This window comes from Saccopteryx leptura, chromosome 5, assembly GCF_036850995.1.
Source record: "Saccopteryx leptura isolate mSacLep1 chromosome 5, mSacLep1_pri_phased_curated, whole genome shotgun sequence".
In the NCBI taxonomy this organism is placed as follows: domain Eukaryota; kingdom Metazoa; phylum Chordata; class Mammalia; order Chiroptera; family Emballonuridae; genus Saccopteryx; species Saccopteryx leptura.
The window spans coordinates 56,392,713-56,414,672 of record NC_089507.1 but is presented as its reverse complement, the minus strand read 5'-3'; the positions used below and the strand labels follow the sequence as shown (position 1 = coordinate 56,414,672).

Here is a 21,960-nt window from a genome sequence, read left to right as displayed (position 1 = left end):
GTACAAGTTCAGCCACTCATGAGCTGGGAGATCTCAGGTCCACATCTTTGAGCCTCAGTTACCTCAGTCCAATTCAACAAGTACTGAGCAACCATGGCGTTCACCCTCATATGTGGGCAGGAGGGATATGGAAAGCCAGCAGTCTTTGGGGGATAACATATGGAAACAACTATGGGGGGAATTCAAGCTTGCTATGGGGGATGAAGAGAGTTTTGGTGGCAGAGAGTGGAGGAGTATGGCGCTCCGGACTGAGGACTGGCATGAACGACATCCTGAGCTCTGTGCCAGGTGTTTCCATCGGGGCAAGACCTCCCCAACAAGAATGACCCATATGCTTCTCCAGCCTCTCACGCCATGACTACTGGCACCTTCTTTCTTTTGTTCTGTGTCTAATTTAGACCTTAAGCCACTTGCTAAGGAGTTTGGACTTGTTTCTGAAAGAAACAGGGAGTTTTGGAAGATTCTTTTTACAATTTTTTTTTTGGGGGGGGGTATTTTTCTGAACTGAAAAGCAGGGAGGCAGAGAGACAGACTCCCTCATGCACTCAACCGGGATCCACTGGCATGCCTACCAGGAGGCAATGATCTGCCCATCTGGAGCATTGCTCTGTTGCAACTGGAGCCATTCTAGCACCTGAGGCGGAGGCCATGGAGCCGTCCTCAGTGCCCAGACCAACTTTGCTCCAATGGAGCTTTGGCTGCAGGAGTGGAAGAGAGAGACAAAGAGAAAAGAGAAGGGAAAAGAGGGAGAAGGAGATAAGCTTTTCTCCTGTGTGCCCTGGCCTGGAATTGAACCTGGGACTTCCACACACTGGGCCAATGCTGTACCACTGAGCCCACCAGCCAGGGCCTGTACAATTTTTTTTAATCAGAAAAAAACTCAATTATCTACAAAATGGGAGAGAATAGTATAATAAATCCCTATGTTCCTCTGTTCAGTTTCAAGAATTAACACACAATAATTTTTTTCTCTAATTATCCCACCTACTTACTGTCTCATTCTGATATGATTTTGAAGCAAATCTTAGGCATGATTGCATTTCTTATCTAAATATAGCCACATGTATTTCTAAAAGATCAGGATGCTGATTGAAAACAAGGGCTACATCATTATTATGCTGAAAAAAAAATACAGTAATACCTTCAAATATTTAGCTCAATGATTAAATTCACAGCTATCTCTTAAATGCCATTACTTATGTTTACAGTTCAGGTTTGACTCAGCGCCATTGAGGTCCACAACTGCAATGTCTCTTAAGCCTCTATTTAGTCTTTATGTCCTTTATGTCCTCCCCTAATCTTTCTCTCATTCTTGTTCTTTCTGTTTCCTTGCAATTTATTTGTTGACAAAACCAGGTTGTTTGTGCTGTAGGGTTCTCTGTAGTCTGGAGTTTGCTGACTTTATTCCTGTGGTGTTAACATCTTTCTTAGTCCTCTCTATTTCCTATAACTTGATTGTTGGATGTAGAGGCTTGATCAGATGTAGTTTCCTTCTAATGTGGCAACCTTATTTTATAGAGAATGGTGTGTTCTTCTACCAGAAGATATATATATATATAGCATATGGTTGTTTCATACTACATGATGTTGATAGCCACTTACGGTCAGTGCCAAGATCTACCACATCATTAGGTCATGCAGTGTGGTGGCGTACTATTTTTACTATGCCATCTTTATTTATTCACTGGAATACTTGTATAGAGATAGTCGAGTCATACCATCATTTAATAATTGCTCACCCAGTGGTATACCTCACAAAGGCAAAAACAAGATCAATCAATCAGTTAATAAGAAGAGATTTTTCTCTATTTATTATTTTTCAGAATAATGTATTGGTTTATTAGCATCTTCCACTGGAAATCAATGAAATTTCATGCTATCATTGTTTTGTTTCTGGTATCAGTATGAACCCTAAATTTAAACTATGTAGTTCAATATTGCAGTTATCCTTATTGATGCTTAAATTATTTCATTTTTGGTCAATGGGAGCCTCATTAAATTGTTTTGAGCTTTTGACAGAAGCTTGGTAGTCTTTAAAAGCACCCTTGCTATTTGCTATAACAAGATATTTCTGCCTTGTCATCTGTACTTCTTAATCCAGACATGGAATTAACCACTTTTCCAAGAAGCCTTCATTTTTCTTCAGTGGAAATGGAATTCAGCAACCACAATCCAAGCACTCGAAGACCCTGCAGCAGATCTGGGTCTGCTTCCTTTTCTCTGGAGGAGAGCAGGCACCTTGGCCTCACCTGATGAGCCCCAAAAGGGCAGCAAGAAACTGTGAGAACCAAAAGGGTGGCCAGTGACTGCTTAGGAGTTACTGTGGCAGTCGAAGAAGGGATGATAAGGTTCCCAACCAAAGCAGTAGTGTGGGAGGGGGAAGAGGATCAGAGTTGGGAGATATTCTAGAAACCAAATTTACACGAAAGGATTTATCAACTGATCTGGAGTTCAAGGTAGTAGGGGTTGTGGTGGGTAAGAGATGTCAGACCCGATTCAAAGCCTCGCTCTTTCCCATCGGTATCTCCTTACTTCTGAGACTCAGTGGCCTGAGCTACTAAGTGGGAATAGTACTGCCTATCTCATGGGGCTGTTGGGAGAATTAGATGAGGTTGCAGATGAAATGAACATAGTATAAGGTGCGATACCTAGTACAACTAAAAAATAAAAACGTTAAATCCCCCCTCCCCAACACTTTCTCCAACATGTCTAGTTTTGTCTGTAATATGAAGGAGTTGTTCCAGACCACAAAGCCTCTTCCCGGCCTATCTCTTTTAACCCTCTCTCTAGTCACACCTGCATTGTTCTCTGAGAATTCCATGGAGTATTAATAATGGATCCTCCAGCATTTGTCTAAACCACATCTTATTATTTTATTGAAAAGATGATATAACAAATTTAATGTTGCCAAAAGAAAAACAAACCATCTATTCTTCTGGGGGTTGTTTTTCTTATTTGGTATCTTAGTTGACAGATTTCATTTTTAAAAAGCTTAACAGTGGTTTATTAAGTAAAATATGTATTTCCGATGGCTTTAGGCAACCCCTGTGTTTTGGTTGTTCCACCCCCGCCGGGGTCGCGACCCACAGGTTGAGAACCGCTGGCTTAGAATAATGTTTTAATTTAAAATTGCTCCCATAAGTGACAAATGTTGAAGATATTAAAAAGTAAGAAAGCACCTTAAATACGGATCAGTTAGTTCAGAACCTCTTAATATACTATCCAAGATGCTTGTCCTGATCAATGATTTATGCAGCACTCTGGTTTTTAAAAATATAATATTGCTTTAAGTCAATTTCTTCCCAGAACCTTCCTTGCCCATTAAATCAATGATATCCTGTAAACCTTTCTGAGATTATTTGCTTTTCTAAGATCTTATTTTTGAGTGCTCCATCAGAAGGATTTTTAAATCAAGTTTTTGAAAATGGAAATAGCCATCTCTCAGCTATAAAGCCAACTATAAAGAGGGGTTAAAATATTGATAGTATATTTATTTTTAATTACAAAGGCAATACAAACTATTTTAAAAATTCAAGCAAAACAAAAGAGCATAAAAAGTGAAAGGGATCCAAAGAAAACCACTGTATCCTTCACACAAACACAATGTCTAAATATTTCATTGCAACGAACATTTTATTCTATAACTTACTTCTTTCAATGTATTGTGACATATCAGGTTACAAAATTAGTTCATTATATTGTAACCATTTTTACCTGTCAGTACATAAATGAACCACCTCATTCTTTTAGCAGTTGCTTAGTGTTGCCCAGTTGAATAAACATTGAATGTATTCTAGTTTATCTGACTAAAAATTCATAGTTAGACATTTACTCAGTTTCCAATGTACTAATATTTGTAAGAGTTCTTAAACAAAACAAAACAATAAGACTTTACATCCAGTTTGGACAGAGGATACATATATTCTTGTCAATTTCTATGTATGTTTAGAGTTTCCATAGTAAAAAAAAAAATTTTTAAATATCAGTGCTTGAGTGAAGCTTTTAAAAACTGTTATAAAACAAGAGACAACTGTCACTTGATAACATTTAATTTTGTTTTTAACAACAAAAAAAATTGGCTGTGAATTTTTAACTCTAAAAAACCACATCTCCCTTTTTTCTATAACAACCTTTCAAACTAACACTGCTGTCCGTAATGTAGTAATTTTTTTCTGCTTCAATAGCGACACTTACTTTTGATTCCTTGGGACCCCCAAGCCTTCTATTTCCAATGCATGCTCCTTTTCCTTCTTAGGCCCTGCTTTTCACTTTAATTAGGGGACATGATACCTCCGCTGGAGGAGAAGTAGAAGAACGGTCGCCTGTTCTCCAGCGTCACACCCACAACACCAGACACGTTTCTCTGTCGGTACCCCAGTCCAAGGTCAGGGCTATTCTCCTCTGCCACTCCTTTGCTTACCGTCAATGCTGCTGTAGTTCAAGACGACTGACTGCCTTCCCACTTCTAGAATAGACAGGCGGACCTCAATGACCAAGAAAGGCACATGCTTTTAATGTAAAGTATCATGTTTTCCCTTCTTTGGTTTGTGAATAGGTATTCTTCAAGTTGATATCATCTAAAATGTTACCATGATCCCTAAGGGCTACCAGATGAATATGTTGTTATTTTCTAAGCTCATATTCTTTTTGGCAGTTGTTAAATAATTAAATATTCTTATTTAAGCCAGAAAGTACCATGAGCATTTGTTGGATGATGACGTTGGGTGATTTTAATTGCAGCCGTTTGAGGGGTGTCAGCCCTGCAGGGTTGATAACGGTGCTCAGCGGATACAGCTTTGATTTAGTCAGGATTTCACGTCTATTGATTCTATTGATTACTTGGACTAAAATGCAATATATCAGAATCACCAATGGAAGCAAAATGCAGAGTCTGCAGGGCCAGGAAAACTCCCATTCTAGTCTTCAGCTTACTAGTGGCTGATGACGCCCTCCACTCCCAGCCTCTGACTTCACTTTCTCCAACACGACTGGGAGTTGCTGGTGCTGCTTCCTTCAGACTCGGGTCGCTTTTCAGAAGCAGACTATTTTCAGTATTCAGAAAGTTTAAATACGTTTTAAGCTCAGAAAATATTTTGAGCTCAGAAAGCTCAAAAGTGTTTAAATAGCGGAGATTTCTTTATCTTCTCCAGCTGAGCTCAAAGGTGACATTTTCTTAATTGGCCAGCGAGTTTCAGAAGTTTCAGCTATTTTATACAGTGATATTCATGGCAAAAAGGTGTACATTTGAAAGAGAAGTTTTTGTATGTGCGTCGCTGCTAAAAGAGCTGATTTTAAAGTTTAGGTTTAGTAACCCTCAAGGAAAATGAAATGCCTGGCTCATTTTTCAAAAAAAAAAAAAAAAAAAAAAAGCGCTATTTGGAAACACTAGACATAAGTACCTGACAGTAAGCAACTTTTTCAATGTCTCATTTTTGGGTGATCTAAGGAAAATTTTGGATTCCATTTTCATTTCGCCAGCCCTCAAAAATGTATTTTAATCATTTAGTTCAACAAGTATTTTTGGGGTACCCCTTAAGGGCCACACAGTGTTTAGCTGGGGATACCAGAGTAAACAAGAGACAACATCTGAGTGGGGGGCAGGGGGCAGGGGGAGGTGAGGGATGAAGAGGGGTTCACGTTAAAGAAAAAGCAAAGGCAAGGGGCGGATAAAGGGCGCTGGGACACGGTATTGGCAGGTGAAACAGAATGCGGTTTTTAATTGTTGGTCAGGGTAAGTCCCACTGAGAAGGTGACATCTGATAAAGGTTTTAGGAAGGTGAGGGAATGAGCCCTGTGGACATCTGGAGGAAGCGTGCCCCAGATGGAAGAATGCTCAATCCGCTGTGATCGGGAAGCCAGTGTGGCCGCTGTAGGGTGAGCATGGAGAGGGAGATGGCCAGCTCCAAGACCGGAAGGGGCAGCCGCTGGAGCGGGTCAGGACGATCATTCTAAGGACTTGGAATTGTACTGAGTGCAATGAGAAGCTACTGCGGGACTGTGAACAGAGCAATGACATCATCTGATACATTTCCACTGGATCTACCTTTGCTATGCAGAGGACGGACCTGAGGGGGGACAGTAAACACTGGTGGACCCGAGAGGAGGCCACTGCATTATTCCAGAAGGACGGGGGTGGCTTCCACCAGAGGAAGAGCAATGGCCGTGGCAAAAAGTGTTTGAATTTCACCCATATTTAAAAAGTAGGACAGATTTTCTTGAAGGATTGGGTAAGGCTGTTCAGAGAAAGAGACTCAAAGATGACTCATGCTTTTCAGCCGGAGCAATTAGAAAGTTGGAGTTGCCATTAATCAGATTAAGACGAGGAAGGCTTCAGGTGGAGCCCCTGGGGAGGGCGGTCCAGGAGTTCAGATGTGGACATGTTGAGTTTGAGATGAAGATTAGATATTTGACTTTTGATTTTCTTCTGACCAAGTCAAAATTAAGCATTCCCAAAGAATGTGAGTTCCTTGAGGGTCCAGTTTTGTCTGTTTTGTTCAATGCTGTATCTCCAGAGCCTTGGATAGCACATATAGGTTCTCAATGAAAAGGTAGTATAACATGCTAAGCAATTGTAACACGTCTTCCCTGTTCTATGTGCTGAGGACAGTGCAGGGACAAAATAGCTAAAATTCTGCTCTCATACACCTTAAAATCTAATAGTGGGAGGCAGACAAGCAATAAAATAAAACGAAATAAAGCTTCTATCTGTTCGTAGACCTGCTTAATGACATTTACTGAATGTTTATTTGCAGGGCACTCCATGTATAGTATAACCCTACAAGGAAGAAATGAAGATCCAAAGTTGGCACTCCATGCCAGGCCTGTCTTAACTCTAAAAGACTCTTCTCCCATACCATGTTGCTTCTCATAGAAAGTAACACAAATCCCATTTTCACCTGATAAATGTCAGGGCTGTGCTTCTCTTCCTGTAAGCATTTAAAGGAGAGAATGCTCAAAATAGGACTCGTTTTGATGTGCAGTTCTAGGAAGGCTGCTAGAAAGTGAGTGATGCCAGGCCACGCTGCCCTCCTTAATGGACCAACACCATGCAGAACAATTCCCATTGCCATCTCAGGGCATTTTCTCCCACTTTGCCCCCTTTCACAATGGTCAGGCTTCTTTCATTGCTTGCCATTAAGGGCTATTGCATTGTTTAATGTAAAAGGCTCCATTTGCAATCTTTCACAAAACTAAAAAGGTGTACTAAAATAGGTTCTATATTCACATACATTTGAGGAGGAATCTTTTATCTTGCTCGCTACAAACAAAACTTGATGAGTTTTCCATTCCCAGCAGCATCATGAAGGGGATGGTTTGGTCTTGAGCAGCCCTGAGTGATTTTCAGTGATCCCCGCTCCCTCATCCTGATATTCCCTCCATCTTCTACGCCAGACGGCCTCCGGCCTCTCCCACGTATCCTCTGCAGAGTTTCTGAAACAGCCGCAGCTCCTTCCTACTGTCCATTTCTTATCCAGTTTCCACATGTAATGTAATATCACACTTCCTTCCCCACCAATGCCTCCTAGAATGTAAATGATAAACGACCATTTAGCCTCAAAAACTGATCATCTTTTCTCTTGCTCGGACCTGTCTGAACAGTTCTTTATAAAATTATAAAAGAGATTTCCAGGACTCTTCTCTTGAATGCCATCTCCATCAACAATTGTAACCTTTAAGACAAAACACCCAGGGTTCCTCATTGGCTGGATAATGGCCGTATCCATCTTGATCCTGCCTCTCACCTAGCAGATCCATCAACAGCAAGAACTGCCAATACCAGCAGAATGTGTGATCTACCAGTAACTTACTTCTTTTTCCAGGATAAAAGAGAGGTGTTCAGTCCACGAGATTTCTTTAGGACCTTCTGTTGTATAAATAGGTACTTGGACCCCCTCATGTTGTACGAGGGGGTCCAAGTACCTATTTCGAATCATACGAAAGTTCTCTCATAATATGACACATGACATGAATGCAATAGAATGACTGAAGTCTTAGAGATCTCCATAAATACAGAGAGATAGTGCATTGTACCTTTTGTATGGTGAATAAGAAGAGCTTCTTTTTATCCTCATAATAATTATTATTGTTCTTTCTAAAGGGTCTAAATCACTGTACAAAGCAAGAATCATGTAATATAAAGTGTTTAAGAATCAAATAAAAGTTCAGTGCCAGGATAGTGGTATCATTTTGATGTCTATCTGTGGAATCACAAAAGCTTTTCCAATAGCAACTGAAAAGGTTTCATAAGGAGCAGACAACATCCATCATGGATACAGCAGTGGGTGAATCCACTCCATCAGTGATGAGGGTATGCTTCTGGACCATAAAAAGCCGGCAAGAATATCATAATTTAAAAGATGACATATTTTAATAACCCCATATAAAAAAAATAGATGTTCTAACCAATGGGAAGTCAGAATAATAACTGAAAGTTTACAACCATGGCTAAACAACCAACCAACCAAAATAAAACAAAACCTTCTTTCTAATTCTTTCACATTCTACACCTGCATTAAAGTTCTCGTGTCCTATTTCCTCACAAATGGAAAAGAAAATCAGGTGTCAGAATTTGGGCTGTAACTGGAAGATATTATCATATAAGTTGTATTATAGGCCCTGGCCGGTTGGCTCAGAGGTAGAGCGTCGGCCTGGCGTGCGGGGGGACCCGGGTTCGATTCCCGGCCAGGGCACATAGGAGAAGCGCCCATTTGCTTCTCCACCCCCCCCCCCCGCCCCCTTCCTCTCTGTCTCTCTCTTCCCCTCCCGCAGCCAAGGCTCCATTGGAGCAAAGATGGCCCGGGCACTGGGGATGGCTCCTTGGCCTCTGCCCCAGGCGCTAGAGTGGCTCTGGTCGCGGCAGAGCCTCCCCCTGGAGGGGCAGAGCGTCGCCCCTGGTGGGCGTGCCGGGTGGATCCCGGTCGGGCGCATGCGGGAGTCTGTCTGACTGTCTCTCCCCGTTTCCAGCTTCAGAAAATTAAAAAAAAAAAAAAAGTTGTATTATATCATTCATCTTTTTTAGTATCAAATAAACCTGTTTTCTCAATATCACGTCTGGTAACTTCTCACAATTTTTTTTCCACTTAATAGTAACCTACTCATAGATTTTGCCTTGGGTATAAAAGGTGCAAATTCCCACCACAGTCCAACAGCTTAAGTTATTTTTAAAACAGCTTCCTTGGAATTCTGTCTAATATGCTGCTTCAGGGTTTATAGCCACAGCTTTCAAGTGATACCAATAGACCTCTCCTGCAGGAATGATATAAACCTTATCTAATTAATATTTCTGAGCTGTATTAAAACCTGGCACAGAAGAGATCACTGAAATCCAAAGCTCGTCTATAACTTCCTTTTTTAATCAGCTGCCAGCTAGATTCTAGAAGGTATCTAGTTCCAGCTCCTATGTAAGAACACTGCTAACCCTTTAAAATATACTGTTTTGTAAAAAGGAAAGATGACAAGGGCAGGGGGAGGTCTGGTAATATAGCCTCAGGGAGGCCACAGAAATCCCACCAGTGGTTTAGAAACACACAACATGAACTGTTACTAAATATGCAGTCAGATTCAAAATACTTCATTGGAACGCTGCCTTTGAATCCTCATTCCCGTAGTTGCTATTTCAGAGAGAGTCTCTCTGAAGTCTGCATCTTCCCGTGAACAGACTGTTGCTAGTGAAATGGTGCAGGGCAACTCAAGCTAGGTGATGGCTCAGAATAAAGCTATTCTTAATATCAAACCCACAGCAGAGATGAAGGCCAATGTGAGGGTTTCTTGATAAATTCCAGGATGCTCAGTTAAATTTGAATTTAAGGTAAACAATGAAGAATTATTTAGTGTAAGTGTGTGCTATGTATTGAATGGGATATACTCAGAATTTTAAATGTTTGTTTGAAATTCAAATTGTATTGGGCAACTTGTGTTTTTATTTGCTAAATCTGGCAACACTAGCCAAAGGAAAATGAAAACAGCTTATTTTCAATCGACATTATACCACCGTGCACCAACAAAAAAACATTATATAATTGAAATGGGTTACATAACTGTCTATTTTATTTAAACTGCTATTACTTATAAAGTGGCAAAGTTCTCAAGGTTTGTAAATGACACTAAAACAGGTTAAAGAAATAAGCTATGCTGTTGTAAAGAAGTATGAGAAAAATTTAAAGATCCCCAGATTTGAAAATCTGACACCACGTCAATCTTTGTCATTTAAATAATTTAAACTGTGACTAACATGTATTGTCATGACCTACATACACAAATCAGTCTTATTTTATAGTCACCCTGCTTGCACGTTAACAGGACAATAACCTGTTAGTCCTGCATTTCTAAGTAAAACATAGTCACTGCATAAGGCACATGTGCTCACTGTTTGCCCACCTTTTATTTTTAAACTGCCTCTGTCTTCTAAAGGAAACATTAATTTTTCCAAGCAACTGTTTCATTCAATCTCTTATTAGCAAAGCAAATATTTGGTTCCTAAACTAACATATCCAATTTCAGTGATAGATACTTCCAAGAGAAAGCCAACTGTTGTAAACACTATGGTAGGATTCCTTTCATTTGAGTGCTAATGACAGCCAATCCCTCTAGAAAATATTTTTTTAAACATCTCCATTTAAATGTCTCCAGTGGATGCTTTACCCCCTACAACAACACCCCCAACCACCACCGCACAGAAAAATATTGCTTAAAAAGGTCTGCTCAAACTATGAAAATACTTGGCCAATATTTTTCTTATAAAAACATAAGCATAATTAGATCAGGTCCAAATGCTCAAGTTAAAATAGTGATCTGGCCAATATGATTTGGGGTACTGGAGGGAGCCATTCTGGGTCATTCAGATACATGAACCATCTTTTTCTAAGTTATTTGATCTGAATTATCCAAAATTTGTGTCTCTGGAAACCTGACCTTAAGGTTTAACTGAGTTGGGCTTCTGAAACATACCAGTTCGCAAAAGACTTTGTGGAAGAAATAATGTCCTTGGTGAGACTTTCCTTTTTTTTTTTTTTTTTTTTCTTTGTATTTTTCTGAAGCTGGAAACGGGGAGAGAGAGTCAGACAGACTCCCGCATGCGCCCGACCGGGATCCACCCGGCACGCCCACCAGGGGCGATGCTCTGCCCACCAGGGGGCGATGCTCTGCCCCTCCGGGGCGTCGCTCTGCCGAGACCAGAGCCACTCCAGCGCCTGGGGCAGAGGCCAAGGAGCCATCCCCAGCGCCCAGGCCATCTTTGCTCCAATGGAGCCTTGGCTGCGGGAGGGGAAGAGAGAGACAGAGAGGAAGGAGGGGGGGGGGTGGAGAAACAAATGGGCGCTTCTCCTATGTGCCCCGGCCCGGAATCGAACCCTGGTCCCCCGCACGCCAGGCCGACGCTCTACCGCTGAGCCAACCGGCCAGGGCCGAGACTTTCCTTTTATATGTCACTGAACATTTTGGGGGACTGTTGTGCTAAATCTGAGCTGGTATGTTATTAACCTTTTCAAATTAGGTATTTAGTAGGCTGAACTGAATCTTTTCTTACTTTGCATGTTAGGGTTTGGCAGAACAGCTGGCACTATGCTGGAATATTAGTTGAGATCCTTCGATTTATATTGTCCAAAAGCAAACATATCAACTGTGCTCTTGGAGAGGAAGACTGAATCGGTACCAAAGACAGTAAACTTTATTAATAAAAATAACATCAACAACAATAGTTAACATTTATTGAGCGCTTACTATGTCTCAGGTACTGTAATAGCTTCAGTCATTGAATACTATCAGCAACCTTATGAGGTTTAATCCCCCAACTTCGTAAATAAGAAAACTCAGTAAGGTTAAGTTACTTGCCCTAAATTACACAATTAGTAAGCAGTAACACTTAGCTTTGCGCCTAGGCAATCTAGCTGCAGAATCTCTGTGCTTACCACTTTGCAACTCTGCCTTAGTAAGTATCAGATAACAGGGAAGAGCTTCCACCTTCTCAGGTGAAGGTGTCACTTCTTGAACTGTGACACAGACTTCAGGGGAACAGGAGGTAACTAGACTAAAGGAATGCAAGTAACCCTTCACCCCCACTCCCAAACAACCATAGGCAACCCTGCTGTTCCTATAATTTCAGTGGTAGTCAACCTGGTCCCTACCGCCCACTAGTGGGCATTCCAGCTTTCATGGTGGGCAGTAGCAGAGCAACCAAAGTATAAATAAAAAGATAGATTTAACTATAGTAAGTTGTTTTATAAAGATTTATTCTGCCAAACTTAGCAAAAATCCGACATAAGGTACTTGGTAAGTAATTATTATTATATGCTTTAACTTGCTGTAACTCTGCTTTATAAATTTTATAAAGTAAAGTTACTTCCCTACTTTATAAATCACTATTACTGTGGAACCAGTGGGTGGTTAGAAAATTTTACTACTAACAGAGATACAAAAGTGGGCGGTAGGTATAAAAAGGTTGCTATAAATGTGTGGGCATATTTTTGGTTTATTTTTAACATGTTTATGATAAGATTTATGATAAGGCTTCAATGAGCTTACGATAAGGACCTGACAGGTGTAGGATCTGTTATAAGAACAGAGCCATAAATGTTGTAGGGTGGAGTCATCCTTCAAGGACAAGGACATTCTAGATGTTAGTCACTTGGAGAAGAAGTATGACAAGCCCAGAACACAAACAGAATCTTTAGCTGGGTGGCAGACTGGAATATAGCTCCTGGTCTTGGTCACCAAGAAGTGAGTAAGTAGGCCTGGGTAGTGAGCTAAAACTCAATCCCCTCTCTGGGGGTGGGGACAAGGGGTGAGACCAGGGACAGAGAGGGCAGAACCTAGGGCAGGGGAAGTTGGATTCCTAAGGTTTATGTCCCTCTGACCTATGCTTCTTTTCCCCTTGTCCTTCTTGAGTATTTGGGAAAGGTTTTTTGAGAGTTCCAGTATGTCTCAGATGTCTCAGTGAGGGACTTTAAAAAAAAAATGAATTAGGTCATAGAACACAGGAGGGCGACAATGATGTTGGTAGGAATGAAGGAAGAGAATAGAGAGGGCAGAGGGAGAAGGGTGAAGACGGAAGCTCTGGTCCAGGGCCAGGCATCCTCCCTCGCTCCAAGTTCTGCTGCCAAACCTCACAGGTTCTGACGTGTATTTTAGTTTGGAGGCAGGACTCCTGTATGTGTTAGAGGTGCTGGGGAACAGCTTGGACAACAGCCATGCTAGGTTTCTACCGCGATTAGCTTCAGAGCACTGAAGGCAGCCCATGGTTTCTCTCTTCCTTCTTTAAATACAAGTGGGTAAATATGGAAACTACTTTTGCTAGGTTGACAATGCAGACATATTTGCAAGTGTCCATTATGTGGGTTGGAGGAAATGCTGTGTATATATTGATTTATTAAGCTAAAAAAAAGTCTTCTGCCAAACCTCATTTCGGACTCAAAACAGTATCACCTTAAGAGTTTTACAGAAATAATCCTGAAGCCTCTAAAGTTGGGATGGGAGATGGAGTGAGGTGGAGGAAGAAAAGAGAAAAGGAACAAGTCCCTGGTGAAACGCTGAGCTTCGCCAAGGCAGCTCTGGGGTAAGCGCCTGAAACATGCCTGCCACTCTCAAGAACCCTCAGCTCTCTTTCCTGTATCAACCTATCTATCTGTTCTATAAAAAGTGCTCTTTTTGTTTCTGTAAACACTTTACTTTGGGATGCAAAAGAACCTCATGAGATATTTATGTCAAAGATCTCTAACACCGCACTGACCCCTAAAGAGATTCCTTCAGAAGTACAAACTCGGAGAGAAGGAAGAAGATACGTCACTCTCTCGGGGAGATGGACACAGAAACAGAACGAGGTCGTCAGGGGTCAGGAAAGCCCCAGAACGGGGAGGCTGTAATCTGGCTCTGACCTCCACAGGGTGCAGGGATGGAGATGACGCTCCTTGCAGGTCCCTAAGCCCCCAGCCTCCCCACCCTGGCAGTGAACTAGGGCATTATTCCCGTCCCCCGGCAACGACGGAGCTACACGCTCAACCAGGCTAAGAAAAAAAAAAAAAAAAAAAAAATCTTGAGCTCCTTAGGGGGGAAAAATGTCACCGTACACTGCCTAGTAGGATTAATACTGGTTTTGTCAACTGCCAGAGCTGGTGTGTGTGTGGGGAGAGGGCGGGGGGGGGGGGGGAGAAGCCACGAAATAAGCGAACAAACCTGACTACTAGCTCTTCTGTCTCGCTCAAGGCAAAGGGAAGAAAACAGAAAAGAAGCAAATGCCCCTTCAGCCCCCGCCCCCTCCTCAGCCCCCCTCGAGCCTCATGAAAGGATTTCCTGTGAGAAGAAAGTAAAGGCACCTGAATGTCACTTTCGTAAACACCTCTCGTTTGGAGGATTACGAGCATTGCCACGCAGGGCAAGCCCGGGGCTGGGTGCAGCTGTCACACCTGCTGGGACCTCGGGGTCCGGAGCTCCTGGCCCAGCCCTGGGCTGCGCAGCCCAAGTCGCCCGAGACCATTCCGGAACCGTCTACCGACGCGTCTGCCAACTGCGCGGACGCCAGAGGGAAAAGTCTTCTCAGGCGTCCGGCGAGCAAAGGGAACAGGCACGCTGTAACCGAGAGTTGGGAAACTTTTCCTCAAAACTGCATTATTTTCAGAAAACCCCTAGCTTCTTTTCAAGTGATTGTAGCGACTTGTGTCCACAATGACAGCAGCCCAGACAATTCAACAGGAAACATATACACGGACTACGAACACGGACCGCCAGCTGGCGCCGAGCTGGCCTGTGTATTTGACTGGGGACGTTAAACGGGCCGGTGTCCGCACACCGGAGCTGCGGTTCCCCCGCGCCTGGTCCGTACGCGGCTGTCCCTTGTCGGGAGGTATTTTCTACACAAACTGGGCGCCCCAGCTCCAGAATCCAAGCCTCGTTCCGGATCTCTCCCGGCCCCTTCCAGGCCGTGCCAAGTCCCCCCTCTCCCCTCTCTCCAGCCCCTGCTGTCGGGGTCGCGACACCTGCGAGGCGCGCGCGGGGCAGCTGTCCCCGGAGGCGCGTGCGTGTCCAGGGCGGTGGGTAAAACCGGGCATGCTGCTTTTAGCCAAGTTAACAGTCCCTGGCATGGCACGCATTTTGGGAGGCTCCAGACCACTGGATAAAACTGCAAAACCCAGCGGTGGTCGAAAGCTTGAACCTAGTCAGGGAGCTCGTGGGACTAGAATGCAGCATCATCGTCCCCAGGAAGGAACGCAGGGAACGAAAGGTCGCTAAGACTCGGTGAACGCAAACCAGCCCGCGGGGTGCGAACGCCGACCCGCGGGTCCAGCCACCTCAAGAAGCGTGGTGCCACGCCGGCAGTGTGTGCTTGCAGACCCGAGAAGCCCGAGTCGCAGTCGGTGTCGCCCACCCGGGGCTCGAACGCATGGCGCAGCCACCTGTTCTACAAACTCAGCCCGGAGTTTGTGCGGACGCGTGCCACGGCAGGAAAGACCCTGCCACCCCCTCGGTCCCGCCTGGTTCAGGATCTCCAAAGGGGCGCATCACCCCCAACCCAAAAGTGCGCACCCCTTTGCGCTACCTCGGGGGGTCGCACCGCTCGGGCCGCCCGCGCGCGGGGACTTGCGTCCCAGGCTCCCGGCTTCAGCCCCTATAGCCCCGCGCTAGCCGCTGGGGCCCACCCTGCGCCTGGCCCTCCGCACGGACGGCGCCCCGAAGTACCTGCCGTGAAGACGCAGAGAGCGAAGAGTGTCTGGCAGACCATGGTATCCTGGCGCTGGGTGCCGAGCGCGGCGCCGGCAGCCGGAGAGTTTGTCGGGCTGAGCGAGCGCACGGGCGCGCAGGGCTCCTCTGCCCAGCGGACTGCTGCCGGAGCCGGGAGGCCGGCGAGGACCCGGCGCTGGCGGGGAAGCTCGGCGAGCGCGGCGCGGCTCCGTCAGCTGCGTGTCCTCCGGCGCCCGGCGCGCTTCTGCTCCATCCCAGCAGCCGGAGCCCCGACCGCCTCCACCGCCTCGCCAGCCGCGGCCAAACCCCTCCCACCCGGGCCCCGCGGCGACGACAAGGCCACCCCCTGGCCGTCCCTCTCCAAGCGCTCGGGTCCCCGGAGCCCCGGCCCAGGGCGGCCTCTGCTGGACAGTCACGGCGCGAGCCCTGTGGTTTGACTGGGTTCAGCAAATACAGTATTCTGAGTGTCTAGAGCTGTGCTGGGGACTAGGGACGCGAAGAAGGTGAGCGGATTTCTGCCTTCAAAAATTCATCTCAATTTTTTTTTTAAACGAGAGCTTACATTTTAGGTGTTACCTCGAAGATCTAAACCCACTATTATAAGAGATCATACATTCCTTTGCAAGTATGAGAACCTTTCCCTTTCTTTCTCCAAACATTCCTGACTGCGTATTAAACCCTCACACGCATTCAATCCTGCTGCACTTGGTGGTGCCGGAGCCAGGATTTCTGCTGTCCTATTTAGCTTCTTACTAGAAGAAATAGTACTAATGTCAGGTAACACTGATCATGGGATTACTATGAGCAACGCATCATACTAGGTGTTGTATCGTGACTCTTTCTAACAACACTATGCCATAATAATTATTACTATTTCATTTTACATGTGAGAAAACTAAGGTGCAGAGAAGTAATGTGTTCTATGTTGCATAGCTTGCAAAGGCTGGGTCCCTAACTGAACAGTGTTGGGACCAGGACAGTATTCGCCAAGGCAGGCATTTCCTGAGCAATTGCTGCATTCGGGACAACTGTGATGTACAGATTTTGGCCAAGGCAGGTTCTCACAACAATCCTTTGAGGTGGGCACTGTTATAGCTTCATTTTCAGGGGAGGAAATGGAAGCACAAAGAGGTTTAACTACGTGTCCAAGGTCACACTAATGGTACAGTGGTACTAGCTAAAGGTACAGGTAAAATGCCTGCCAAAGCATCTCTGTACTCTACTCCTTCAAAGCCCAAAAGTTCTGTGTATTCACACAGATCAAAGGTGATCTTTCCTTTACCCTCCCCACTATCTTTGACTTGCTTATTTCTCACACCTCTAGCAGACCAAATGTCAGATCATTGCCTAATGTGACTATCAGGTGGTCCCTTAGTCACTAGAGCTAGGAAGCTCCAGGAAGTAATGAGCCTTCCAAAGGAATTGATTTGTTCAGGTCCGTTAGTAGCACTGGAGAACAGTTTTGTTTTCTGTGACTTCTTTCTCACGTACCAGAGCCTCAGGTCTTACCTTTTCACACTTTCTACCTCATCCTTTTCTCTGTGACAAGGTCAATTCCTCTGCCTGACCACCATCACTTGTAGAACTTGTCATGCTCCTATAACCTGAAAGAAAAACTGGGCTTATTGTTTTTCTTTTGCATTGGTAAATAAACTGATTCATTTTGGAATAAGAAGTAAAAGATATTAGTACAACCAGGGCCCATCCCCCTTCCCTCCTGCCTGGCCGGAGAAACTGCAAATTCAATCTGTTAAATACGTTCTCTGAGTGCTTTTGACCTGAGGTCTTTCTGGCTTCTAGTGTAATCTATGTGATTATGAAGAATTTCTGCATCTGGGTTGTGGTTGTCATGGAGGCAGGGACCACACACAGATGAATTTTTGCAGGGCCATTCTATAAGGAGCTGGTTCTTTTTAAATAGGGCCATTTAGGTAAGTGGTTCTGTGACAGAAATGAAGATTTTTTTCAAAACCACTTCATAGAAAAAATGATTCAATTGAAATTCAACAAAACTTTAATGAAGTCCCTCTGGAGTGCAAAGCATGTGTGATGCTGACTTGGATATCTCAGATGACTGTTTGGTACTCAAAGGATGGTGATGCCCACATACTAATCACTTAAAATTTCCAAGGTTTTTTATTGTACACAGAATAAAGTTGAAATAATGTCTTTAACAAAATCATTTGTAACAAAACATTTAGGTTATGCATTTAGTGAAAACACATTTGATCACTTATGAGGTGCCAGACACTATGCTAAGCTGTGGGAATATAATAGGTTGTAATAGCCCAGGTAGGCTAGGTTATCCTGATATAATAAACCACCCCGAAATCTCAGAAGGTTAAGCAATAATGGTTTATTTCTCCCTCATCAAAGTCTGCTGTGGATCCTGGTTACTTCCCAGAGTAGCTGTTCTCCATGTCAGGACTCAGTATTGTACCTTTATATCAAAACCTGCTTCCACTCTCACTGAGAAAGAGAAAGAGAGAAGTGGTGAGCCAGTGCAACATTTAAATATTCCATCTGGAAGTTTCTGCTCATATGTCACTTGCTAAAGCAAGTCAGTAGCCATGTTCAATTTCAAGAAACCACGAAAGCTGGAGGCACGATTTCCTTGGGTGTTAAGATGGAGAAGAAGGCTAGGTAGCAGGGGGCAGTTGTGATGTGAGCCACAGTAATAGATTGTCCCTGCCATTAGGAAACTTATATCCTAGTAGTGGGGAGTCGAACACTGAATGAATGATCACAAAATAATATGCAATAATTTCTGTTAAATGCTATAGATAATAATACCCACTAACCATGTATTGAGTTTCTGCTATGTGTTAGGAATTATTCCAAGCATTTTATGTAATCTGCTTAAATTTTACAGTCTAGAAAATTATTCCAATTTTATTAAAAAAGCAAGCCAGCCACCCAGCCAGCCACCCAGCAAGCAAACAAACAACAAACATACACAGAGATACTTAAAGAGCTTAAGTATGAAGAAAATTGAAAGATGCTATGAGATATGATAGCAGGGTGACTTGCAATCTTTGTAAAGAAAAAATTTGCATGCAACTCTACAGCAAAAGCTAGTGTCTTTATAGAATTCTCTTTGTTCTTTTATGATGTTCCACTGGGATAAAATCTAAAATAAATCTGTCTTTTACTGACTTCTACTTTTTAAAAAATTACTATTAAAATGAATTTCTAGTATTGTAGACTCTCAACACCTTACAAAAAATTGCCCTCAGTTGACTAAGTTTTGACATTCTGAATTTATTATAATTTCTAGATAATGCCATAATATATTAATGTTAGATAATATAGAAGCATTAGCTTTGGACTCTGGGGTTCATCGTGTCCTCAGAAAGCCAGAATGTCGTGGTTGAGAGAGTCAGGGGCAGCAGTGCAGTGGTTAGAGCCTGGGTTCTGCTCTCTAGCCCATGGCCCCTGATAGCTGGATCCTGATTTGCCCTTTGCCATCTACTTACTGAGTGACTCTAATTACATGACACCTCTATGCCTCAGTTTACTCCTGACGTTATTGGGAAGATTAAAAAGATTACACATGTGAAAAGGTTGGCATGTTATTATTAGAAGAGAAACTTTGGGATACATTTAAAACTTTTTATTTGGATCTAAAATACAAGGAAAAAACAATGTGTTCTTCATACACACAGTTCTGTGGCTTGGGCTCTGCCCTCAGTAATTCCACTCCTGCTACAACTAAGCTTCAGTGGAGAGCTCCATGCTGTCTGACAGACAGTTTCTTCCCCACCTCACCTTCTCCCCCAGCGGCAGGAGCAGGAACAGAGGGCGCACAGCCTCCAGACCCTGGTTTATTTTGACTTGGTTTCATTCCTCTTCCCAAGCTGCCTAATAAAAATGTCTCCAGGAGTTTTGCTACTCTTCCTCACATTACTTTGCTTTTTTCTTCTTAACTCTGATTCCCTCTTTTTAGAAATATTAATGGCAAAAAAAAAATTAAAACAGTTATGCAATATGTGCAAAAGGGTAAATTAGGAACTTTGCCAAGAAGTATTTGCTTGAACAAGAGCAGTTAAAGTTGTGAGGAGCTGCATGAGCTCTTTGAGGACTCTAAACCGCAGGTCACTAATTTTTATTTTGATTAAGAAGAAAGCCCTTAAAATATTTCAGGAAGGAAGAAACAGGCTTCTTGGAGGTGATTCACATAATAAAACTTCTAATTTGAAGAAGTCTAAAACTTGCTTGAGTTGATACTGCACACCTGTGTTATACATAGAAATAACATACAAATCACATATGTAAATTAAACTTTCCTAGAAGTCTTATTTTTAAAAAGGAGAAAAAGTCTGACCAGGCTGTGGCACAGTGGATAGAACATCAGACTGGGATGCGGAGGACCCAGGTTCGAGACCCCGAGGTCACCAGCTTGAACGCGGGCTCATCTGGTTTGAGCAAAGTTCACCAGCTTGAGCCCAAAGTAATTGGCACAAGCAAGGGGTCACTTGGTCTGCTGTAGCCCCCCTGGTCAAGGCACATATGAGAAAGCAATCAATGAACAACTAAAGAGCTGCAACAAAGAATTGATGCTTCTTATCTCTCTTCCTTTCTGTCTATCTGTCCCTATCTGTCTCTCTCTCTGACTCTCCCTGTCTCTGTCACAAAAAAGGGGAAAAGAACAGGTGAATTTAATTAATCGATTGAAGCGTATTTAACAATATGCTTTATATAGTCCAGTATATCTAAACTACTTATCATTTTAAATATAATAAAAATAAAAAATAAATGTATTAATAAGATATTTTACATTATTTTTCTCATTCTAAGTCTTTGATATACAGTACATATTTTATACCTACATGACATCTTGATTCACACTTGGCACATTTTGAATACTCAGTAGCCAGATGTGGCTACTTGCTATCATAATGGGCAGTGCAGCTATAGAGCATTGGCGCAGTCTGTTGCTTGCCTCATGGATATGTTCTGTAAGAATACAGAGCAGTGATGGTGGGACTTTCTTGACTGACAATGGAGTGCTTGGAAGACTAACACCTGCTGATTGGATGGCTTCTAACCCTCATTAACCTCTCTCTCAGTTTTTTCTTCTTTGAAATGGACATGATGATTATAATAATAGTACCTTGCTTTAAAAGATTATTGTAAGGATTAAATGCATGGAAAGCATTTAGAACAGACCCTAGACCAGGGGTCCCCAAACTTTTTACACAAGGCCCAGTTCACTGTCCCTCAGACCATTGGAGGGCCAGACTATAAAAAAAAACTATGAACAAATCCCTATGCACACTGCACATATCTTATTTTAAAGTAAAAAAACAAAACTGGAACTGATACAATATTTAAAATAAAGAACAAGTAAATTTAAATCAACAAACTGATCAGTATTTCAATGGGAACTATGGGCCTGCTTTTGGCTAATGAGATGGTCAATGTGCTCCTCTCACTGACCACCAATGAAAGAGGTGCCCCTTCCGAAAGTGCAGCAGGGGCTGGATAAATGGCCTCAGGGGGCTGCATACGGGGGCCGTAGTTTGGGGACCCCTGCCCTAGACAAAGCAGAACCTCAATGTATGCTTATTATTATGATGATGATGAAAGGTCTTCCAGTTGTCATTCTGGTATTAGAAATTCCTCACTACACAGACATTGACAATATCACGTGTCACTAGAAGTCTATGTATGCATAGTTTGGAGAGCATTTCTGAAACACTTTAGTCTCAGGATAACTTTATACTCCTAAAATTGATTAAGGACTCCCCAAAACATTTGTTTATGTGGCAGGAGCATTTTAAGGGCTTTCAGATAATTGTAGTTTTTTTTTTTTTTGTATTGCTCCAAAACTCAACAAGCAGTTGTTACTTAAAAGTTAGCAGCAATGTGGAATGTGAAAGCATCTCAATAAAACTTTCATATTCCTTTCCATTAAAATCCTTTGATCTGTCCTGCACTTTACCCCTGTATGATTCTGTAACCTCATGCATTGGTCATACAGAAAATATTGGTTTACCAAGTTATGCAGATCTTCCAAATTTTAACACATTTCATTATACAACATCAAAAAATTCCACTTGTTAATATTTCCACCTATATAATCAGAAAAACCTTTAAACATTGGGAGCTGTAAAGTTAATGGTGGATGAGAAAATTTTGTCAAAATTCTAATTTTCACTTGAAAGCTTGAATGTTATCATTGGCACCAAATAACATCAATTGTATTACTTGAAGTGACAGGCTAATTTCATGGAGACTATGTCATACCAATATCCAAGTCTATATAACCATCGTTTGTCTGTTAGTCAT

General features: G+C 42.8%; 1 protein-coding gene across 1 annotated transcript in view; it reads right to left on the bottom strand.

Annotated features, from left to right (window-relative positions):
* The window catches only part of PARM1 (prostate androgen-regulated mucin-like protein 1), a 103,560-nt gene extending 87,613 nt beyond the window's left edge, over positions 1-15,947 (bottom strand). Inside the window, exon 1 of the mRNA XM_066384559.1 lies at positions 15,667-15,947. Within this exon, the coding sequence (XP_066240656.1) occupies positions 15,667-15,709 (43 nt within the window). The 5' untranslated portion in view covers positions 15,710-15,947. The remainder of the gene's footprint in view (positions 1-15,666) is intronic.
* Between the last annotated feature and the right edge of the window lie 6,013 nt (positions 15,948-21,960).